This window comes from Sinocyclocheilus grahami, unplaced genomic scaffold (genome assembly GCF_001515645.1).
Source record: "Sinocyclocheilus grahami isolate Dianchi unplaced genomic scaffold, SAMN03320097.WGS_v1.1 scaffold426.1, whole genome shotgun sequence".
Lineage (NCBI taxonomy): Eukaryota > Metazoa > Chordata > Actinopteri > Cypriniformes > Cyprinidae > Sinocyclocheilus > Sinocyclocheilus grahami.
Genome location: NW_015505605.1, coordinates 499,433 through 517,901, shown reverse-complemented (window position 1 = coordinate 517,901; position 18,469 = coordinate 499,433). Strand labels below are relative to the sequence as shown.

The 18,469-nt window shown below is 37.2% G+C and overlaps 1 protein-coding gene across 5 annotated transcripts in view; it reads right to left on the bottom strand.

The window, feature by feature from the left end:
• Positions 1-18,469, bottom strand: part of LOC107551534 (band 4.1-like protein 1) — a 64,554-nt gene that overhangs the window by 28,500 nt on the left and 17,585 nt on the right. For all 5 annotated transcript variants that reach the window (XM_016233149.1, XM_016233150.1, XM_016233152.1 and 2 more), the window contains exons 2-8: positions 17,046-17,113; positions 16,710-16,874; positions 10,271-10,375; positions 8,187-8,229; positions 8,011-8,086; positions 6,425-6,643; positions 5,765-5,852 (exon numbers count right to left, since the gene is read on the bottom strand). In XM_016233149.1, coding sequence (XP_016088635.1) covers positions 5,765-5,852; positions 6,425-6,643; positions 8,011-8,086; positions 8,187-8,229; positions 10,271-10,375; positions 16,710-16,874; positions 17,046-17,096 — 747 coding nt within the window. In that variant the 5' untranslated portion in view covers positions 17,097-17,113. The remainder of the gene's footprint in view (positions 1-5,764; positions 5,853-6,424; positions 6,644-8,010; positions 8,087-8,186; positions 8,230-10,270; positions 10,376-16,709; positions 16,875-17,045; positions 17,114-18,469) is intronic.

Sequence of the window (18,469 nt, the reverse complement as noted above, 5' to 3'; positions counted from 1 at the left end):
AAGGAATGCCCTAACCATGCCTGGAGCGAACTCCAGGCACGAAACAGAGAGTGCCTGAAGATCCCCGATCTTTTTTAGTGAGGAAATAGGGAGGAGAAAGATGGTCTTGAGCCTGAGCAACTTGACCAAACTTTTTCTATGGGTTCAAAGGGGGCATTGCATAAGCCCTCCAGAACCACAGCCAAGTCCCATGAGGGCACCTTGGTGTGCTGTACCGGCCTCAGCATCAGGGTGACACGGAGGAAACGAGTGACAAGTGGGTGTCTTCCCAATGATTGACCACCCAGAAGGGCGTGGTAAGCAGCTAAGGCCGCCACGTATACCTTCAGAGCGGAGGGAGATAACTCTGCGGAGAATCGCTCCCACAGAAACTCCAGAACTGTACCAATTGGGCAGTTGACTGGGTCCTGCAGTCTCTGTCCGCACCATGAAGCGAAAAGTTTCCACTTCAAGGCGTACTGTTTCCTAGTGGCGGGAGCTCTGGACTGGAGTATAGTCTCAACAACCTCAGTTGAGAGACCAGATGCTAGGAGCTGTGCCCCCTCAGGGGCCATGCCCACAGCTTCCATAATTCCGGGCGGGGGTGAAAAATGGCGCCCCCCGCCTGAGAGAGGAGGTCCCTCCTGATCGGAACCTCGATCGTCGAGGAGGGACACCAAGTCCGAGAACCATACTCGGGCCGGCCAGAATGGGGCTACTAGCAACAGATGGACCCCATCCCGGCGTACCCTCTCCAGAACTCCCGGGAGCAGAGCGATCGGGGTAAAAGCGTACAGACGAAGCCTCGGACACGTCTGCACCATGGCATCAAGCCCCAGTGGAGCTGGATGCGTGAGGGAGAACCAGAGCAGACAGTGTGTCGATTCCTGCGATGCAAATAGATCCCTTTCCACCTGGCCAAATTCCCTCCAAATGAGCTCCACCCCGAGGGTCCTCCATCCCCCGGGCCTCAGCCCCTGTCTCGACAGGATATCTGCCCCCTGCCGATTGATGTAGGAGACCACCGATGTGTTGTCTGTGCGGACAAGCGCATGATGCCCCCTTAGGTCTGGAAGGAAGTGTGTCAGAGCTCGAATATCAATAAGCCTCCGTGAGGGCACTGAGGAGGATTGGGCACCGTATACTGAGGTGTTATCCTTTCCTCCCCAGGTGGGCTGCCCTCAGGGACCTGACAATGGTAGGACTATTTAGCCGAGGTCCTCTTAGACAAATAACGGTCCGCAGATCCGTTTTCGGTCTCGACACTCATCACATCCACCTCCTCGGAAGAAGATAGATGAAGCGTCTGGCTCTCTTTCTCTGGGGGGGAAGAAACTGCAGTGTGGGCTCCGAACCGTGAGAGAGAGCCGCGGATCTAGCGGGTGAGGACCGAGAAAAGGACGAGCCCGTCTCGGATCCCTCCGTTAAATCCACCTGCGATCCCCACGACTATCGTGGGCAGGGATAAACACAGCGTTTGTAATGCCGTTCGCTCGCCATAGACTTTTTCATGATTGTTTTTTTTTTTATATATATGCTTGTGCGGACAGACAACAGTAAATAGACAGACACATACACAGAGCGCTACTGAAGAGCAGAAGCTGGTTTGCGCTCTGCTGGATGCGCTTTTATACTTTCTGGTGCTTACGTCACCCCGCTTGTGACGTCTCACTGCTCCATTGGACTGATTTGACACGTGCTTCAGAACGTGGTCAGGCAAGGGCGTTCCCAAAGCGACTCGACGCAGCTCGAGTTCCTGAAGGGGAACTGTATAATCATGCAAAGTTAGAGTGGCAAAGTAAATAATCTACTTTCAAAAGACAGTATAATTATTTTTTTTTTACATAAGTATCTTCCCATTTGCAAAGGGTGCAAATTCATATGTTACTTGGTAATAAAACTAATATAAATGCAATTTCTGGCCCTGTGTGTGTTTCAAGTGTTAGGCTGGTAAATTACTTTTTTTTTCATTGTTTTTGTTTATACATGTATGAGTCCATTGTCCTATTTAAAAATGTGCAAAAATTGTTTCTGCAGGTTTTTGAAGGTAAATGTAAGACTTTTAAGACCTTTTTAATGCCAAGAAAAGGAACCACAGTACATCAACATATTTTCTGTGTCAATATGTTGTATTAGCAATATTTGAAAATACAACTTCAAACCAATCTCTATTACTTTTTAATTCACTTCACAAAAATTACAAACACTGAATTATGGAAAAGGTTTTCACAAGCCACTGGCAGATACTGTATTTATTCTTGCTTTAAATATAAACTCACTTAATTTTGTTCAATTTCTCAATGTATCCACATTTAAGGATGTTTTGGTTTAGGATATTAATTTTTTACAATGCATGGAAAATGTCATGCTATGACTATGAATTTAAGACTTTCTGCTCTGAATTTTTGTACCATTATGCACCTTATTCCTATGCCCCATGACGCTTTGCATGATACATGATTTCGGATTATGGGTGTAACTTCCATTAAGTTGTAAATAGGGATGCACCGATACGATACTGGTATCGGTATCGGGACCGATACTGAGCTCCTGTACTCGTACTCGTTAAAATGCCCCGATACCAAACGCCGATACCACACAGCATGTGATAAGTGCCATATTCAGACAAAGAAACACCGACAACAGACAGCAGAATGGAGTTATTAGAGATGTCTACGAAGTATATGTATGCAATGAATATAAAACATTCAGTATTAATGCCGGTATAGCTGATTTGCGCCAGCTGGTAAGCAAATCACGCTGAGTGGATTGAGCGTGCGGCGGCACAGATGCGCGAGCTTTCTCACAGACATCACTGGAAAGTTTGTAGTTCGGTCGGATATGTCAAAAAGAAGTAAGTAAAACAATGCACAAGTTACTTAATGGTAGGGAGGGAGGGAGAGAGCGCACACTTGTGTTGTGTGATCTTAATTGATGTTTGCTCACTTAGCACACATCATTTGGATTAAAACTAAATTATAAATATAAGACAATTTATAGGGGCATTCACTATAAACATAATTTATTTTTACCCTTAAGCATACACGACTTTCTGGCGAAAGTGAAACTAACAGCCTGTGTGAAATGCACTAGGCTGTACTGTACTTGTCCCTCTCATTCTGCACCAGTACAAATACGTGCACGCGTTGCGCGTGGTTTGCTTGCTTGAGTGTTTCTGCATTATATGAGTGGCTTTGGAAAATAAATCGCTGCACGTTTCAGATGAAAAAAACGAGACTTCTATTTATGAAACTATCACAGTTAGGAGATTTATAGCGAGTGGTTCCCTGCATTTTTACAGCAAATCACGTGATTACAGTACTAAGCCGCTGCAATGGAGCAGCTCTAATGCTATTACATTAAAGATTATGTAGGCTACCATAGAGAGAGAAAAACATGAACAGTGAAAGTAACAAAAACTTGTAAAATACATTTTAATGGGCATAATTAAGTGTGAAAATAACAGAAGGATATAGTCAAACCAAAAATGATTCAGAGACCAGATATAATTTTTGATATTTTTTTACTAGTGGGTATAGGACACTATAGTTCATTTCTGTAAGTGAGGATAGCAAAATAAACTAAACTGTGATATATTATACCCAAAAATTCTTCATACAGTGGACTAATAGTAAAATTGATACAAATTTGGGACCAAAAATTATTCAGACCGAGTCTGGGAAAAAAACTGAAGTTCAGGTTTGCATGAACCTGGTTGACAGAATGCCCAGGAGACTATATGCTGTCATTAAGGCCAAGGGTCACCCGACAAAGTATTGATAGTTGTGTAAATATTGACAGCTGTATGAATAATTTTTAGTTTATTGTAATCCATTACATACCTTTCTATCAAAGTTATCTGACATTATCAAGCTGAAATTGTTTTGACACATTACCATTTTCTAAACTATAGCTAATAAACTGTGATATAATGTGAGAAATGTTGAAGGTGTCTGAATACATTTTGATTTGACTGTATATCTATTTGATAAATGAAGTTAACCAACTAAAATTATACAAACCCAATTCCAAAAAAGTTGGGACACTGTACAAATTGTGAGTAAAAAAGGAATGGAATCATTTACAAATCTCATAAACTTATATTTTATTCACAATAGAATATAGATAACATATCAAATGTTGAAAGTGAGACATTTTGAAATGTCATGCCAAATATTGGCTCATTTTGGATTTCATGAGAGCTACACATTCCAAAAAAGTTGGGACAGGTAGCAATAAGAGGCCGGAAAAGTTAAATGTACATATAAGGAACAGCTGGAAGACCAATTTGCAACTTATTAGGTCAATTGGCAACATAATTGGGTATAAAAAGAGCCTCTCAGAGTAGCAGTGTCTCTCAGAAGTCAAGATGGGCACATACTGTTTTGGTTTCTGTACCCAATATTTAAAAAAATGTACAAATGCAATGAAAGTATCGGTACTCGGTATCGGCAAGTACTGGCAAAAGTGGTATCGGTGCATCCCTAGTTGTAAATAATCAGTGAAAGGTTTGCTCTATGAGCGCAATAATAGTTTTTTTTTTTTTACTGAGTACAATGAGGTGACATTATTCTACTCCCCCTTCAACCATCAAACATTAAAATGACATTTAAAAGTGTAAAAGCATGAATCAGGTACTTTCAACTAGGGGTGTGAATCAGCACTGGTTTCACGATTCAATTCGGTTACGATTATCATGTCAACGATTCAATTCAATTTGATATCACGATGCATCACGATTATATCAAATTTAGCTTATGTATTTTTATTAAATTATATAAGCAGGCTACTATTTTTAAATAATTACATTAAATAATTAATATATGAATAATTAATTAATTATTGTTAAGAATTAAACAAAGTAAATATAGCTTTAAAACATACATGCAAAATACAATGCAAATATAAAGTAATAAAGGGGGGAAAGACAGTTACAAGTGATAAACAAAAAGCATTTTCAGTATCTAAGAGTGCTTTAAGCATAAGAAAGTTTATAGACAAACAGTTATGGGTTTTACCCCAAAAGTGTGATTCTTTCCACAGCAATAACGGATGGGTGAAATATCACTGTAGTAATATATAGCTGTATTATGTAACATACGTTGCCTTAATCAAAAATTTTCATTAACGTAATACTATTTCAAAGTGATTTCCGTCATTTTGACAGATAATAAATTGTATTTAACTGTGAAAACAAACAAACCTCTTCTTCGAGCATTCCAGTGATTAATGGAATATATCGTAAATTAAATCGGGAGAACAGACCACAAATGAGCAGTATACGTTGTCCTTTTTCATACTATTACATCGGAATGCAAAGCGAAAAAAAGAAAAGAATGCAGCGACTGAAAAGAACTCTTACCATAGATATTCTTGTTATAACATGTCACGTTAAAATACCAAGCGTTACGTTATTCTCATGATGTCTGAAAATATAACATAAAGGAAAATCAACAGATTTGATTTGACATGATTAGTTTCAGTCTTTTTGAATGGAAGTACCCCAAACCTGAAGTGCCACCCATAATTCAAAACGCAGTAGGCTCTCCAGGAATAAGATGGGTAAGGCCTTAAATTGTGGAAGAATGAATGAAGCCTTTTAAGGCCTGCAGAATCCCAGTATTATTTTTCGGGGGGCTGAGATGTAAGACAGTGGGCTGAAGCCCTCCTAAACAAGGACTAGAATCACCTATGAGCCAAACATACAGTTCATAATACTCCATGTACAATGTAGACACTTCTATGCTAGCAGTACAACTTAAAAAAAGAAATAACACCATCATACCTTAGCATGATGGAGATCAACACCATACATGGAAAGTTTCTTGGCGTTTTCCAGGAAGTTGATTTCAGCCTCTGCAGGACTCATGCCCCTGATAACAGGTCATCATTTTATGAATAAATAAACAAAAATGTTTGTTTAAAAACATATGTTGCAGAATATTTGAGCTATTTGATTGTTGTGCTGATTGTTATCAGTATCTGTAATTACTAGAGCTATCAATTCAGTGTGTTAATTTAGTGTAATTTAATATTTTCTGTATATTTATTATATAATCATAAATAATATATAATCATGCCCCATGATCCGTAAATAAATTATGCATTAAGGAATTTTTCTTACTGTCAGAGAAATTTAAATTTGGTATTTTGAGCCCAGACTTGCACAGACTGACAAACTCAACTGCAAAACTGACTGAACTGGGTCAGGATATAAAAAATACATTAACTTATAAAGATTCTAAAGTCTATTTAAAGCTTTTATCTTCTGTCATAATAATGTAATGAATTTAGGTTATCTTAATTTGGGGAAGTTGCTCAGCAAACTCTGATAAATTAGGATTAATTTAATTAATCAGCATATCATGTAATTAATATGACTAAAAGTCTTAATTAATTGACAGCTCTGGTAATCACTGCTCCCTTAGGGGTCAGCTGGTCTCACCTGTAGTTGTGGTGCAGCTCCATCACCCTCTCCTCCAGCTCACGGGTCTGATTGGGGGCGAAGCGGAACTCAGTGATGTAGTCTGGCCCGTGTTCCTCTGGGTCATAGTCTCCCAGCTCAGCCTGAACGGCGTACGAGCCCAGCAGAGCATGAGTGACGAACGAGCAGGGCAAACGACCTGACAGTATGTCCTCCCTCAGCTGCAGACACAGGTAATACCTGCCCAACCAAAGTTAGTAAATCAATTTAAATTACATTGTTAATTACAATAGAATTGATATCATATGTTACCATATATATATATATATATATGATAAATGAAACCATAACAAAATTTTGATTAATCACCACATGACCAGGGCTTTTGGAGTTTGTTTTCATGCAACATGTCCATGTTAAACTAAAGGGACAATCAATCTGAAGCAACATATGGTTAAAGTGACAAGTTGGATTGTACTTGGATTGCACGGTTCAGATTTTAGATCAACAGACCATGTATAGAACACTGGGCATATATCTAGCTGTAAATATAAAGACAGATACAATGAGTTATGACATGCATAACGTGGCATGAGTTAACAAGTAGCACTATATTTTGTATATAACAAAAGTGCTAAGTGATTAATGTGTATTAGTCTTGCAAGTCTAATATGTAATGTGTATAAATAATTAACCATGGAAATTAAATATTAATTAAATATTGTTTAAACGTCCACTGAGGACCACTTATAAATTACTTTACAATATGATAATTTTTGTAATTATTAGAATAATTTTTAGCTTTCATACCTGTTTTATATATAATTGTACATTAACATTATTTTAATATCATTGCTATTAATTATAATTATTCAATTGTTATAAAAGATAATCCATCCATTCTCACAATGGCTTGTCCTATGTAGGATCACAGGATGAACTGAATTTAATTTAATTTAATTTAATTTAATTTAATTTAATTTAAATATTTGGTCCAAACTCAGTCATGGTCGTTCACCCAAAAACCATCTACTCATCCTCATGTTGTTCCAAACCTACATTTTCTTTTTCTGTTTCTAAAGTATCTTTTTCTGCTGAACACAAAAGAAGATATTTTGAGAATGTTGGTAATCAGTTGATGGTAGCCATTGACTTCAATATAGTTTTTTTTCCATACTATGAAACTCAATGGTTACCGTCAACTGTTTGATTGCCAATATTCTTCAAAATATCTTCGTTTGTGTTCAACAGCTGAACACAAAAATTCACACATTCTGAATTCAAAAATTCTCACACAAGTTTGAAACAAGTCGAGGGTGATGACAGAACTGTCAGTTTGGGGGGAACGATCTCTTTAATATGCAGATGACAGCTCTGGTTCCATTTCCTCAAATAGTTTCACTATCAAAATATCATGACCAGCCGGCATGGCAACACTGTCTCAGCCAATAGCATTCATTCATTTGGTTTGCTGACCAGTGCCAGACAGTGAGAGTGTTTGACAAACTTATTTGTAGACAGTCTTTATTTTTGCACTTACATCTGGTGATGGTAGTGGCACAGAAATTACACATTTCAGCTTTAACACGTTTGAACAACGCACTCACCGTGTAATGTCTTCAATCAGCTGAGAAGGATCGGGAGGATAGAATTTGACAGCAAAGGAGAAATGCCAGGGACCCACTAAAAACACAATGATGAACAAATCAGACACAAACTCACTTTCATCAGATTCAAGCAACCAAGGTTACAAAGCCCAAGTATCTTATTTTCCGACACTTACCGCGGATTTGTTTCTTGATTTCTTTTGATGGATCCAGCCAATGCTGAAAGAGAGAACAAAAATTCCTCTATCAGCCAGGACACATTGATAAGCAAATGCCGCAGTTTCAGCACCGTCTCCTCCACGGCAGGAGCAATCACCTCATACATATTCTGTAAAATAGCCAGTGCATTAATATTCTGCAGCCACATGAGCACTAAAAGAGTAGATAAATGCCATCTCCGTCACACTGCACTCCAGTAAGGTCACCCAAAGCCTGGTGACACACGAAAACGTTTAATGCCAGCTCACCTCGGTCCAGAGGAGATGAAAAGCACTGCCTTATTCACATCTCACAGTACCAGCTTTCATAAATGACCACTGATACATGTAAAATATAGGACCGGGAGTGAAATTGTCTCAGAAATCGCTGTCCTTTGCTGTACAGACAAGTCAAACCAAAGATATTTCCACTGAAAGCCTGGTTATTTTTATCTGCCCACCAGGCCTGCAAATGTCTTCATACTTTAACATAAATCTTCTCTATTACGTTTGAAAAATGGCCCATTCTGTTTCTGGATCTGTTACTGTCTTTACAAGTGTTTCTAACACACCTTGAGATCTCCGCAGGTCTCGCTTCCCATGCTTGACACATGTGGTTTTCAAACGGAAATCATTCACCTTTCAAACTGCAGTGTGATCAGATTTGTTGGCCCGGGAACAATCCCGCTGATCATAGCAGCAGGCAAAGGAGCCTCAGCTGGGAAAAAGAGCTAAGTGGAACTAGACTGGGACAACCGTGGTGGTGCAAGCAGGGTCCTTATGGTTAAACTAGAACTGGGGTGATCCTCAGAGCATTTCCATCAGTCAAACCCTGCCTCCAACAGTCCCAATCACAAGGACTCAGAGCCCCATTATCTCAACCCAATTATGTGTATTTCTATATAGAGAGGTCGTGGTAGTGCATGGGAATCGATGGAAAACAAAAGGATGCTCTTGTTAACTGAGCAGCATCCCTGTTTTCTACTTACAAATGAAAAAAACCTAAGAATGCTTTTGGATGTTTGCATTTAAAGTTAATCAAGTGAGCAATTGATAAATTAATCTATAGCAGTTATCCTTATTTTGCAACATGGAAGTAATCTGGTTTCTTTGAACGTTTGAGACGTTTGAGATTTGATAGCTGTTTAGATAAATAACTAGAAGAATAACAATGTGCAGGAAAACAGTAAAACTATATGTGCTACACACTAGTGCCTACAATTACGATAATAAATTAAAACTTCTGTAGATGCTAAAGTCTGGAGAAAAACTTTGTTAGCTTGAAAATATGAAGTAGTTTAAAGGGCTTTACGTTTGAAGATGTTAAGAAGTAGTTTACATTTTTTAAATAAACTTTTGTATATATCGATGGTTGTTTTGTTATCATGTTTTAGCTACATGTTGAAGCATGTATTAAGAAAATGAACCATGGTTTTACTACAAATAAACCATATAGGTACTATAGTTAAACCAAGGTAACCACAAATTAACCACAATTTTTTAACACTAACTATACTTTACCTATGGTATTTGTAGTAAATCTGTAGTTATACAAAAGACAATACACACACACACAAACATGGTTACTACAATTTTACTATAATAAAATTATGGTACATTTTTGTAAGGGCACATTGCTAATATGCTTTACAATTTTGCTGTTTTGAAATGTTTCTAGCATTATTTAACATATTGCAATGTTTCAACAAGTTGCTATCATGTTTTAGCACTTTGCTAACATGTTTTTAGCATGTTTTGATATTTTTCTTAATCATTTTCTTGATGTTGCTTGCATTATTTAACATAGGCCTATTGCCCCAATTTCCAGCATGTTTCTGACATAAGAAATACCAGTTTGCATCATCAAGCAGCAGAGCAGCCTGTTTTTGTACAAGTAAAATAACTGGAAGCAAAAGACACCGGAAGACTCACACATTCAAGTTACACAAGGCTGGAATAATAAAAAAAAGTCTCACCAATATGTGCTCTGTTAAGTTAAAGCAATTATAGCAATTATATAAGAGAAGTAGTACAATGGGATGACATAAGAGGTGAACTCTGACCTTTTGGCTCTCCGTGTCACTGAAGGACAGGCCAAAGTAGTCCTTCTCCAAGAGGTTGAGATGTTCACAAACCATATCCAGTAGCACCTGTCCTTTACAGAGCTTCTGTATAGATAGATGAACAAGTACAGAGAAAGAGCACAAGAGAAAAGAGATTGATTTAGTGTTTGTCATTGCAGAAAATGCCCCCCTTCCGATTTTAATCAAAGTCAGGAGTGTCTCTAATCCCTTCACTGGGACACAGTATTATTCCCTTGAGAATATTGTTACATCCCTAGGATATATGTATTGTATTATTATTTATTTTTAAGTGTTTTTCCCGCCCCTTTGGGTGTGGTTATGTTATCCTGTGTATGTGCTGTAGGTGCTCGCTCTCTTTCTCTTTATCTGCTTGCTTGGCAGCAGCAAATTGCCCACAGGTGGTGCTCGTCAGAGAATGTGATGCAGAGACGCAAAATCTACAAAAGAGCAGAAGAAACAATTGGGTGGGAGGTTCACTTCTCCCCTGCTCCAGACTTGTTGGTGTTTGAGAAGTTTGCTGAGTGTGGTGCAAACTTGGGACATTTCTTCATGAAAACACTTTTGATTGTTATAGTGTATTCCTGTTGTCCAGCTACTGTGCAGGTAGTGTGGCTACTCTAACTTAGTTCTTCAAGGTATTAAAAAGGTATTGTAATTGTTCATTTGCTTTGTTAAATTGGAAGCTGTAGGGAGAGGGTGTCATTTTTGTTTTGTACTCCCTGTTCAACCCCGTTTTTGGTTCGCGAGGGAGTTGAGGAAAGTTTGTTGTTGATTTTTTTTTTTTCTTTCACCTGGATAGATTTAGTACTCCTCCTGTAAGTTAGCTGCTGTTTTGTTTGTTGTTTTGGCCAGGCCTTCTCCTGAAGACACTTATTGCTTCCAATATCCTTGCTTATCTAAATAAATTGTTTACGTTTGCTTTAAACCAGGGGTGTCAAACTCAGTTCCTGGAGGGCCGCAGCCCTGCATAGTTTAGTTCCAACCCTGCTCCAACACACATACCTTGTAGTTTTCAAATAAGCCTTAATGACTTGATTAGCTGGATCAGGTGTGTTTAATTAGGGTTGCATCTAAACTGTGCAGGGCTGTGGCCCTCCAGGAACTGAGTTTGACACCCCTGCTTTAAACCAAGTGGTTGTCTGGCATTTCTGGGGCAGAGGACTGGAGTGATTCCTTCACGCTTTATTTTCCGTGTATTTCTTTTAGTTTACAGATATATATAAGCTTAGTTAACCTGTTACACCCACTTTCAACCCTAGACTGGGGAAGGGGAACGTCCGTCATGCAATGCAAATGTGTTTTTATGATTTTAAGACACAATTCAACATCATATTATCTGGCCCGGCTCATATTAACCAGTAAGATGCTGATTAAATGCGATATTTGTAATATTCAGGAGGCTCAAAAAGTCCCCATATATGCTGTGAACTGGCAAGATTTATGCTATAATGTATTTCCCATCCATTTGCTGGGTCAATGATAAGGTGAACATTAGCATGTAAATCAAGTCTAAGTTCCCCCAATACGCATTGTTATGAAGCAGCTTTACAAGAAAATCATGATGTTGATGCTTTTATTATCTTGGTGCCTTTTGAGCTCAGCAGATTAGAGCTGGATGATAACGGTTTCTATTTTTTTTTTTTTTTTTTTAGTATTTTTTTTTGTATTTAAAAATTTATATAAAGAGTTGGGAGATAAAATATGAATTTGTTTATATTACAGTCTTAAAGATAAGAAATTGAAATAATGGAATCATCTGCCCTTTGTTACATTTAAATGCTTCAATGAACACTTATGTGCTGTTTCTAGAAAACCTCATTCTCATTCTATATTCATATAATCTTGTCATGGCTAAGCATCTGTGTGTCTTTCTGACCACACCCTGTCATTCTGCACAATAGAGTGGCATATGCAACACGCTTGAGACACTAGCTTTGCCTTTGTACAGAAACACTGAGCACTCGCTGCCCAGGGAGCCCGTTTCCCGCGGCGACAGGGATGCAGCGCTGCTGTTTCCATGGCAACAGAAGTGATGAGGTTTTGTGTGTGTGTGTGTGTGTGTGTGTGTGTGTGTGTGTCGTTTCCCTGGCCTCTCATGGCTGAAGCACAAGGTTTTTTTTAAGAGAGAAAGAGAGAGAGTGGGTGTGCTACCAGAAAAAGGCTTCTTAAGTTAGCCAGGGAGGCCCTCAATTACACCAGCACATTATATTTGTATGTAAAGGCAATTTCATAGTTTTTAGCCCAACCTAATGCACTTCAAGGACTTAATTTTGATAGATCCCCAGGTGCAGAAATGTACTCTGAGTTCTGATTAACAATAGTACTGTCCTTGTTGATATTTGTGATTTTAGGAGGTACAGTATGTTCACAACTTGCTTGTAATGGGAAGTGCTCTGCTGTGTTTATCTAAGAGAAAGATTTTTAATATTGATGATGTGACATAAAAGAATTAGTGAAATGTTCATAGAGATCTCTTTTTGCCTTTTGATCAACTCAAGAATAAGCCATTGTTCCAGCGAAGACATCAGATATTTAAAGGTACAGTTCACCCATGCTCATCTCAACTTTCTTTCATTTGTGGAACAGAAAAGGAGATATTTAGCTACAGTTGTGCTCAAAATTATTCATACCCTTGATAAATGTGAACAAAGAAGGCTGTGAAAATAGTCTGCATTGTTTATCCATTTGATATTTCATTTTTTTTTTGTTATCTAACATTTAATTGAAGTAAAAAAGTAAAAGTGGAGGAAAATCACATTATGAAATAAATGAGGAAACACAAAGGCCAAATTCCCGTAATCATTCATCACAATGAGAAAAACCAAAGAATATATTTCTGAGCAAAAGATGGTTGAACTTTTGCAAATTAGAAAGTGGCTGTAAGAAAAGAGCTAAAGCATTGAAACGTATCATTTCCACAATCAGGGCAATAATTAAAAATTTACAATCAACAGAAAATGTTACGCATCTGCCTGGAAGAGGATGTGGGTCTATTTTGTCTTAAAGCAAGGCAAGGAGGAGAGTTTGAGTGGCCAAAGACTCTCCAAGGATCACAGCTGGAGAACTGCAGAAAATAGTTGAGTCTTGGGGTCAGAAAGCCTATAAAAAAAAATAGTAAACAGCACCTACATCAACACATGTTGTTTGGTAGGGTTTCAAGAAAAATCTAGAAAAGAAAAACCAAAATCCGAAAACAAATTATTGAACAAAAGAGTATGATTAATTGTGGCCGATGTGTATTAGAGAAAAACATTTATTTCATAATGAGATTTCCCTCCCATTTTAAATTCTTATTCTCCAATGAAAAAGTTAGATTTTTGTAAATTTGTAAAATAAAATATCAAAAGGATTAATGATACAGATTTATTTTCAGATCCTTCTTTGATCATATTTACCAAAGGTATGATCAATTTTGAGCACAACTTTATATGCTCAGGCTGTTTTTTCCCTATACATTGAAAGTGAATGGGGACAGGACAGCCAAACTTCAAAAGGACAAAAAAGGCTGATGATTGTAGTAAATAAACTTCCTATCACAACTGTTACATATAGTTAAATTAATATAATAAAGGGATAGTTCACCCAAAAATCAAATTCTGTCATTTTACTCCACCTCATGTTGTTCCAAACCTGTATGTGTGGAGTATAAAAGAATAGGTTTTAAAGAATCCTGGTAACCAAACAATTTTGTTGGCCATTAACTTCCATTGTACATACAGAAAAAAAACAGAGACATTTCTGAAATGTCTTCTTTTATGTTCCACAGAAGAATGGAAGTCATACAGGATTGGAATGACATGAGGATGAAAAATGTCATTCTTGAGCTATACAGTACCTATACCCACAAAATGCCATGTACTGTAGCTTTCCAGTTGTTTTAATTAAGTAAAAATTGCTTCAGGTTTTTCATTAATAATTCACAATGACTATGTTTTACAATTAAGTACAAATAAACAAAGTTAATAAGAAGCAAATAGCCTACAAACAATAGAAAAGCAGACATTTAAAACTAAGCAGAAAATCACAGCAGTAAAATAGTTTTTTAAGCCTAACTTTGTGTTGATTTAGATGGTTTATTATGGCTAGTTATTAAATAAATTAACGTGAGCGTTCAAAAGCAGCCACTTGTCATATTGTCACTATTTGTCCTTTTGAAGTTTGGTAAGTATGAATACATTTTTTTTTCTTATATGGAAAAGAGCAGCTTTGACATTATATCTCCTTTTGTGTTCTGTGGAGGAAATGAAGTCACACAGATTTGAAACGAAACCGGAGCAAAGCTGAGGGTGAGTAAATAAAACACATTTTTAAAATCTGCGTGAACTTTAGTCAAGGGTGACAAACGCACAAGCCTAGCATACCCTCCTCTGAAAGGCTGCAGTATTATTTACTCCATGGGACCACTAATATGTCACCATTATAGATTTCCCATCCTCCTCCCCTTCAGCCAAGCATAGAAGACTGGAAGTATAGGCGGCCTTTGACCTTTAGATTGGACAGTCTGTCTCTCTCAGTAGGTGTTGCAGCATCAGTAATGGCAAACGGATGGTAGAAGCTACAAGAGAGCCACGAATAACACCCCAGAGAAGAGCCATGTCTGAAAACACCCTGGAAATCCATCAGCCGGCAGACCCCTGGGGCAGACGTGGCACTGATCTCAGAGCAGTATGTGGCGCTCCCTGGAGAGCTACTAGTGTGGGAGGGCTTTTCACCTATCAATGAACACCCCCACCCCATCAGCCCACACTAGCATTCATATCTCATGTGCTGTAATTCCCAGAAGCACTGCGGCAGGCAACATGGAGCTCAAAGCTGGGCTGTGAAATTCCAATGAGGGACTGAAATGTGAGGTTCAGGGATCACAGGAACATCATTGGGATTTTTTGCTCGACACTATTCTAATATCTATGCATATTCTTACTGTAAACACAGCTGCTGGTTTGTATGTGTCAAACGTAATAGTTTAGTATAGTCTTAATTTAGGTTTTGGTTTTATGTGTGTTTAGCACCATAAAATGCATTACATATTTGCGATGTACTTTGTTATTAGAAATACAGTAATAATACCCTTTAATTAAAGTTTTGCACATACTCTCTAAAGTATGCGAGTGTTAAAACTGAGGTATTTTATAGCGCCTTAATTTAAATCTCAGTAGCGAAAGTACAGAGAGTTGGGATGTTTGATTCATTTCCACGAATCAGTTTTTTCAAACTGTTGTCAAAAATTGTCAAGTGTCCCTGTGCAATTTTATGTTTAAAAATATTTTAGTAAATATAAACATGTACAACTTTTCTGTTTTGCAAAGGTTTTTTTTTTTTTTTTTGATTGATCTTAGGAAATATTCTAATATTTTGAGATACTGGATTTTTGACTTTCATGAGATGTCATCAAAATTAAAACAATAAAAACTTTTGAAATGTTTTACTTTACATGTAATGAATCTAGAATATATGAAGGTTTCACTTTTTGAAACAAGTTACAAAAAACTTTTTCACGATTTTCTAATTTTTTTTAGATGCACCTGTATATATTGTCGTTTTGATGCTAATTAATGCTAATGATTAAATATGTTAAACTGGATTACTTCTAAATTATGCTTATTTCTTATGATTAAAAATAATCACACTTTTAAGAAATATATAATTGACACTGAAGTCTGAAAAAAATGTAAGGATAAATATATCATTTTAATTACACTACCAAAAGTTTGGGATCAGTAAGATTTTTAATATTTTTGAAAGAAATCTCTTATGCTCACTAAAGCTGCATTTATTTGGGCAAATATACAATAAAACCAGTAATATTGTGAATATTGTTACAATTTAAAATAAATGTTTTCTATTTGAAAATATTTTAACATTTAATTTATTTCTGTGATGCAAAGCTGAATTTTCAGCATCATTACTCCAGTCTTCAGAGTCACATGATCCTTCAGAAATCATTCTAATATGCTGATTTTCTGCTCAAGAAACAATACTTATTATTATGCTTTTTTGCAAATCATGATACTTTTTTTCAGACTTTTTTGGATACAGGATATAATTTTTTACAAATACACTCTCAGAAAAAGACATAAATAAGTTACAAAGGCGCACCTTTTAGCTTTTGTACCACAGGTTACCGACCCGGTGAAAACTTTGTATATTTTGTACCTTTTTTTCTGAAACTGTAGAAATATTTTGTAACATTATACAGTATTTCCTATATATAATTTTTTAGCTACACTGTCTGGCTCTGCTGGAAAAATCTTAACTAATCTAGCTGTTTAAGCAGTCGGCAGGCATGTGGTTGACTTGACAAAGGAATACAGCGTTACTGGAGAACAGTATGTGAAAACCTGAAAGCCCTAGAGGTCTGGCACCATGTTTCTACAGAACAACACAAATTAGTTTTAGCGCACGCCAGCAACTCCTGTACCTCCACCCCGGTCTCATAGGCAGATCCATCAAGCAGTGTGACTTTCACAGGTACTGTCTTTGGTCTTTTGGAGGATTTCTGCGGGGATCTGGACATCCTACTAGGCGTTTTCTCCGACGAATCATCCGTGTCTCGGTGCTCATCCGACATCTTTGAATCGTGATCCTGAATAGAAGTGATCAAAGTGTATAGTTTCAAAAAAAAAAAAAAAAAGCTCTGAAATGGGGAAGTGCTCAAAAGCAATGCATGAAAGGATGTTTCATGAATGAATTTGCCTGGCATAGTCAAGCATATCATAAGGCATAACATTTAATAAATTACAGATTTTAGGCTTACCGTATAACCTCCGTCCGCTGTATTCTTTACGGCTGAACTTCTCTCTGACATAGCGATCACTTGCAGTCCTAAAGTAATAAAAAAGATTTGAACAAACTCATTAAACAGATTAAACTTTCCTCTTGCTTCACCAAATTAATTTCGCATTAACATCTTAATAGGCCTAACAGGTCTAATGAACATATAAATGCTGTGTATTTGACTGCTGGCAACATACCGGCGCTACTTTTAAGTCTCTTAAATCACTTTGATAGCATAAAATAGTTTTTTTTTTATTCTTAAAGAATCGTTTACATTCCATAAAATAAGCCACATGGGTTTGGAGCAACAAAAGGTTATTAAATAATTTGTAACTTTAATTTTTAGGTGAGCTATCCCTTTAATAGGATTCAATAGATGAAGAACAAACAAACACATCTGTTGGTTTATCTAATGAGCCGTGCTACGATATGTTCATGTGATCTGCAGAGCAAATGTTTCATAGTTAGTCACCAAATGGCCAGGACAAAGTCTGTTTGACTGATTTCTTGAAGCTACTGAAGCTCCTGTAAAAGGACATTTGGTGAATTACAGTGCAGGGAATGTGTTTATTGACATATGGTCATGAGAAACATCTAAAACATTACGTGTCTGCACCATAAGTATATTTAGCTAGTGTTGATCTCATATTAATATATGAACAATCTGTGATACACAGTTTGAGTAAACAGATTTACTATGAATACAATGAAAGCATTTTATTTATTAAATAAGCTATTTGTCTTTCTCCAGAATATAAATCTTTGTGATCTCTGTTAAATTAAGACAGACAGAAGACAGATGGATGTAGAAGCTGCATCTAAAAACAGTAAAACGCTTAAAACCTGCCTAAATATGCAATCCTTTTTTAGCAAATAAACTTCTCTGTGTTTAATGGTGTTTAGGTGTCGCAGCTTGACAGTTTGATACCACTGTGAATATGCTAATCGCCTTCATTTCCATCTCATTCACTTGCACCACGCTGTGCTACTAAAAGCCCCAAACATCTCCCCCATAGAAATTCTCCAAATATCACTCAATATAAGCATCGCAGTTCAAACAAACAAACCTCCCCATTTGGCCATGGACATTTTCATCGTTCGCTCTTTAAGTACTATCCGCAAATGTACCTGTGATTCAGTCAGAAGACAAACAGCCAGTCCATTAAATGGCTAATCTATACATTTAACTCTGGTTGCTGACTTATCATTATTAACCGGTTTTAACTGAAGCTCTGCATTTTGCCATAATGGAGGACTTAATGCTTTAATTATTTCAGCTGAACTGTTACGGCCTTGAGAGTTTGAGCTTTCTTGATGCATTTATTCATAGAACAGAGGACAAGAAATGATGGAGAAATGATCAAGATCGGGACAGATCTCAAGATCTAAACAAACTGTCCAGTT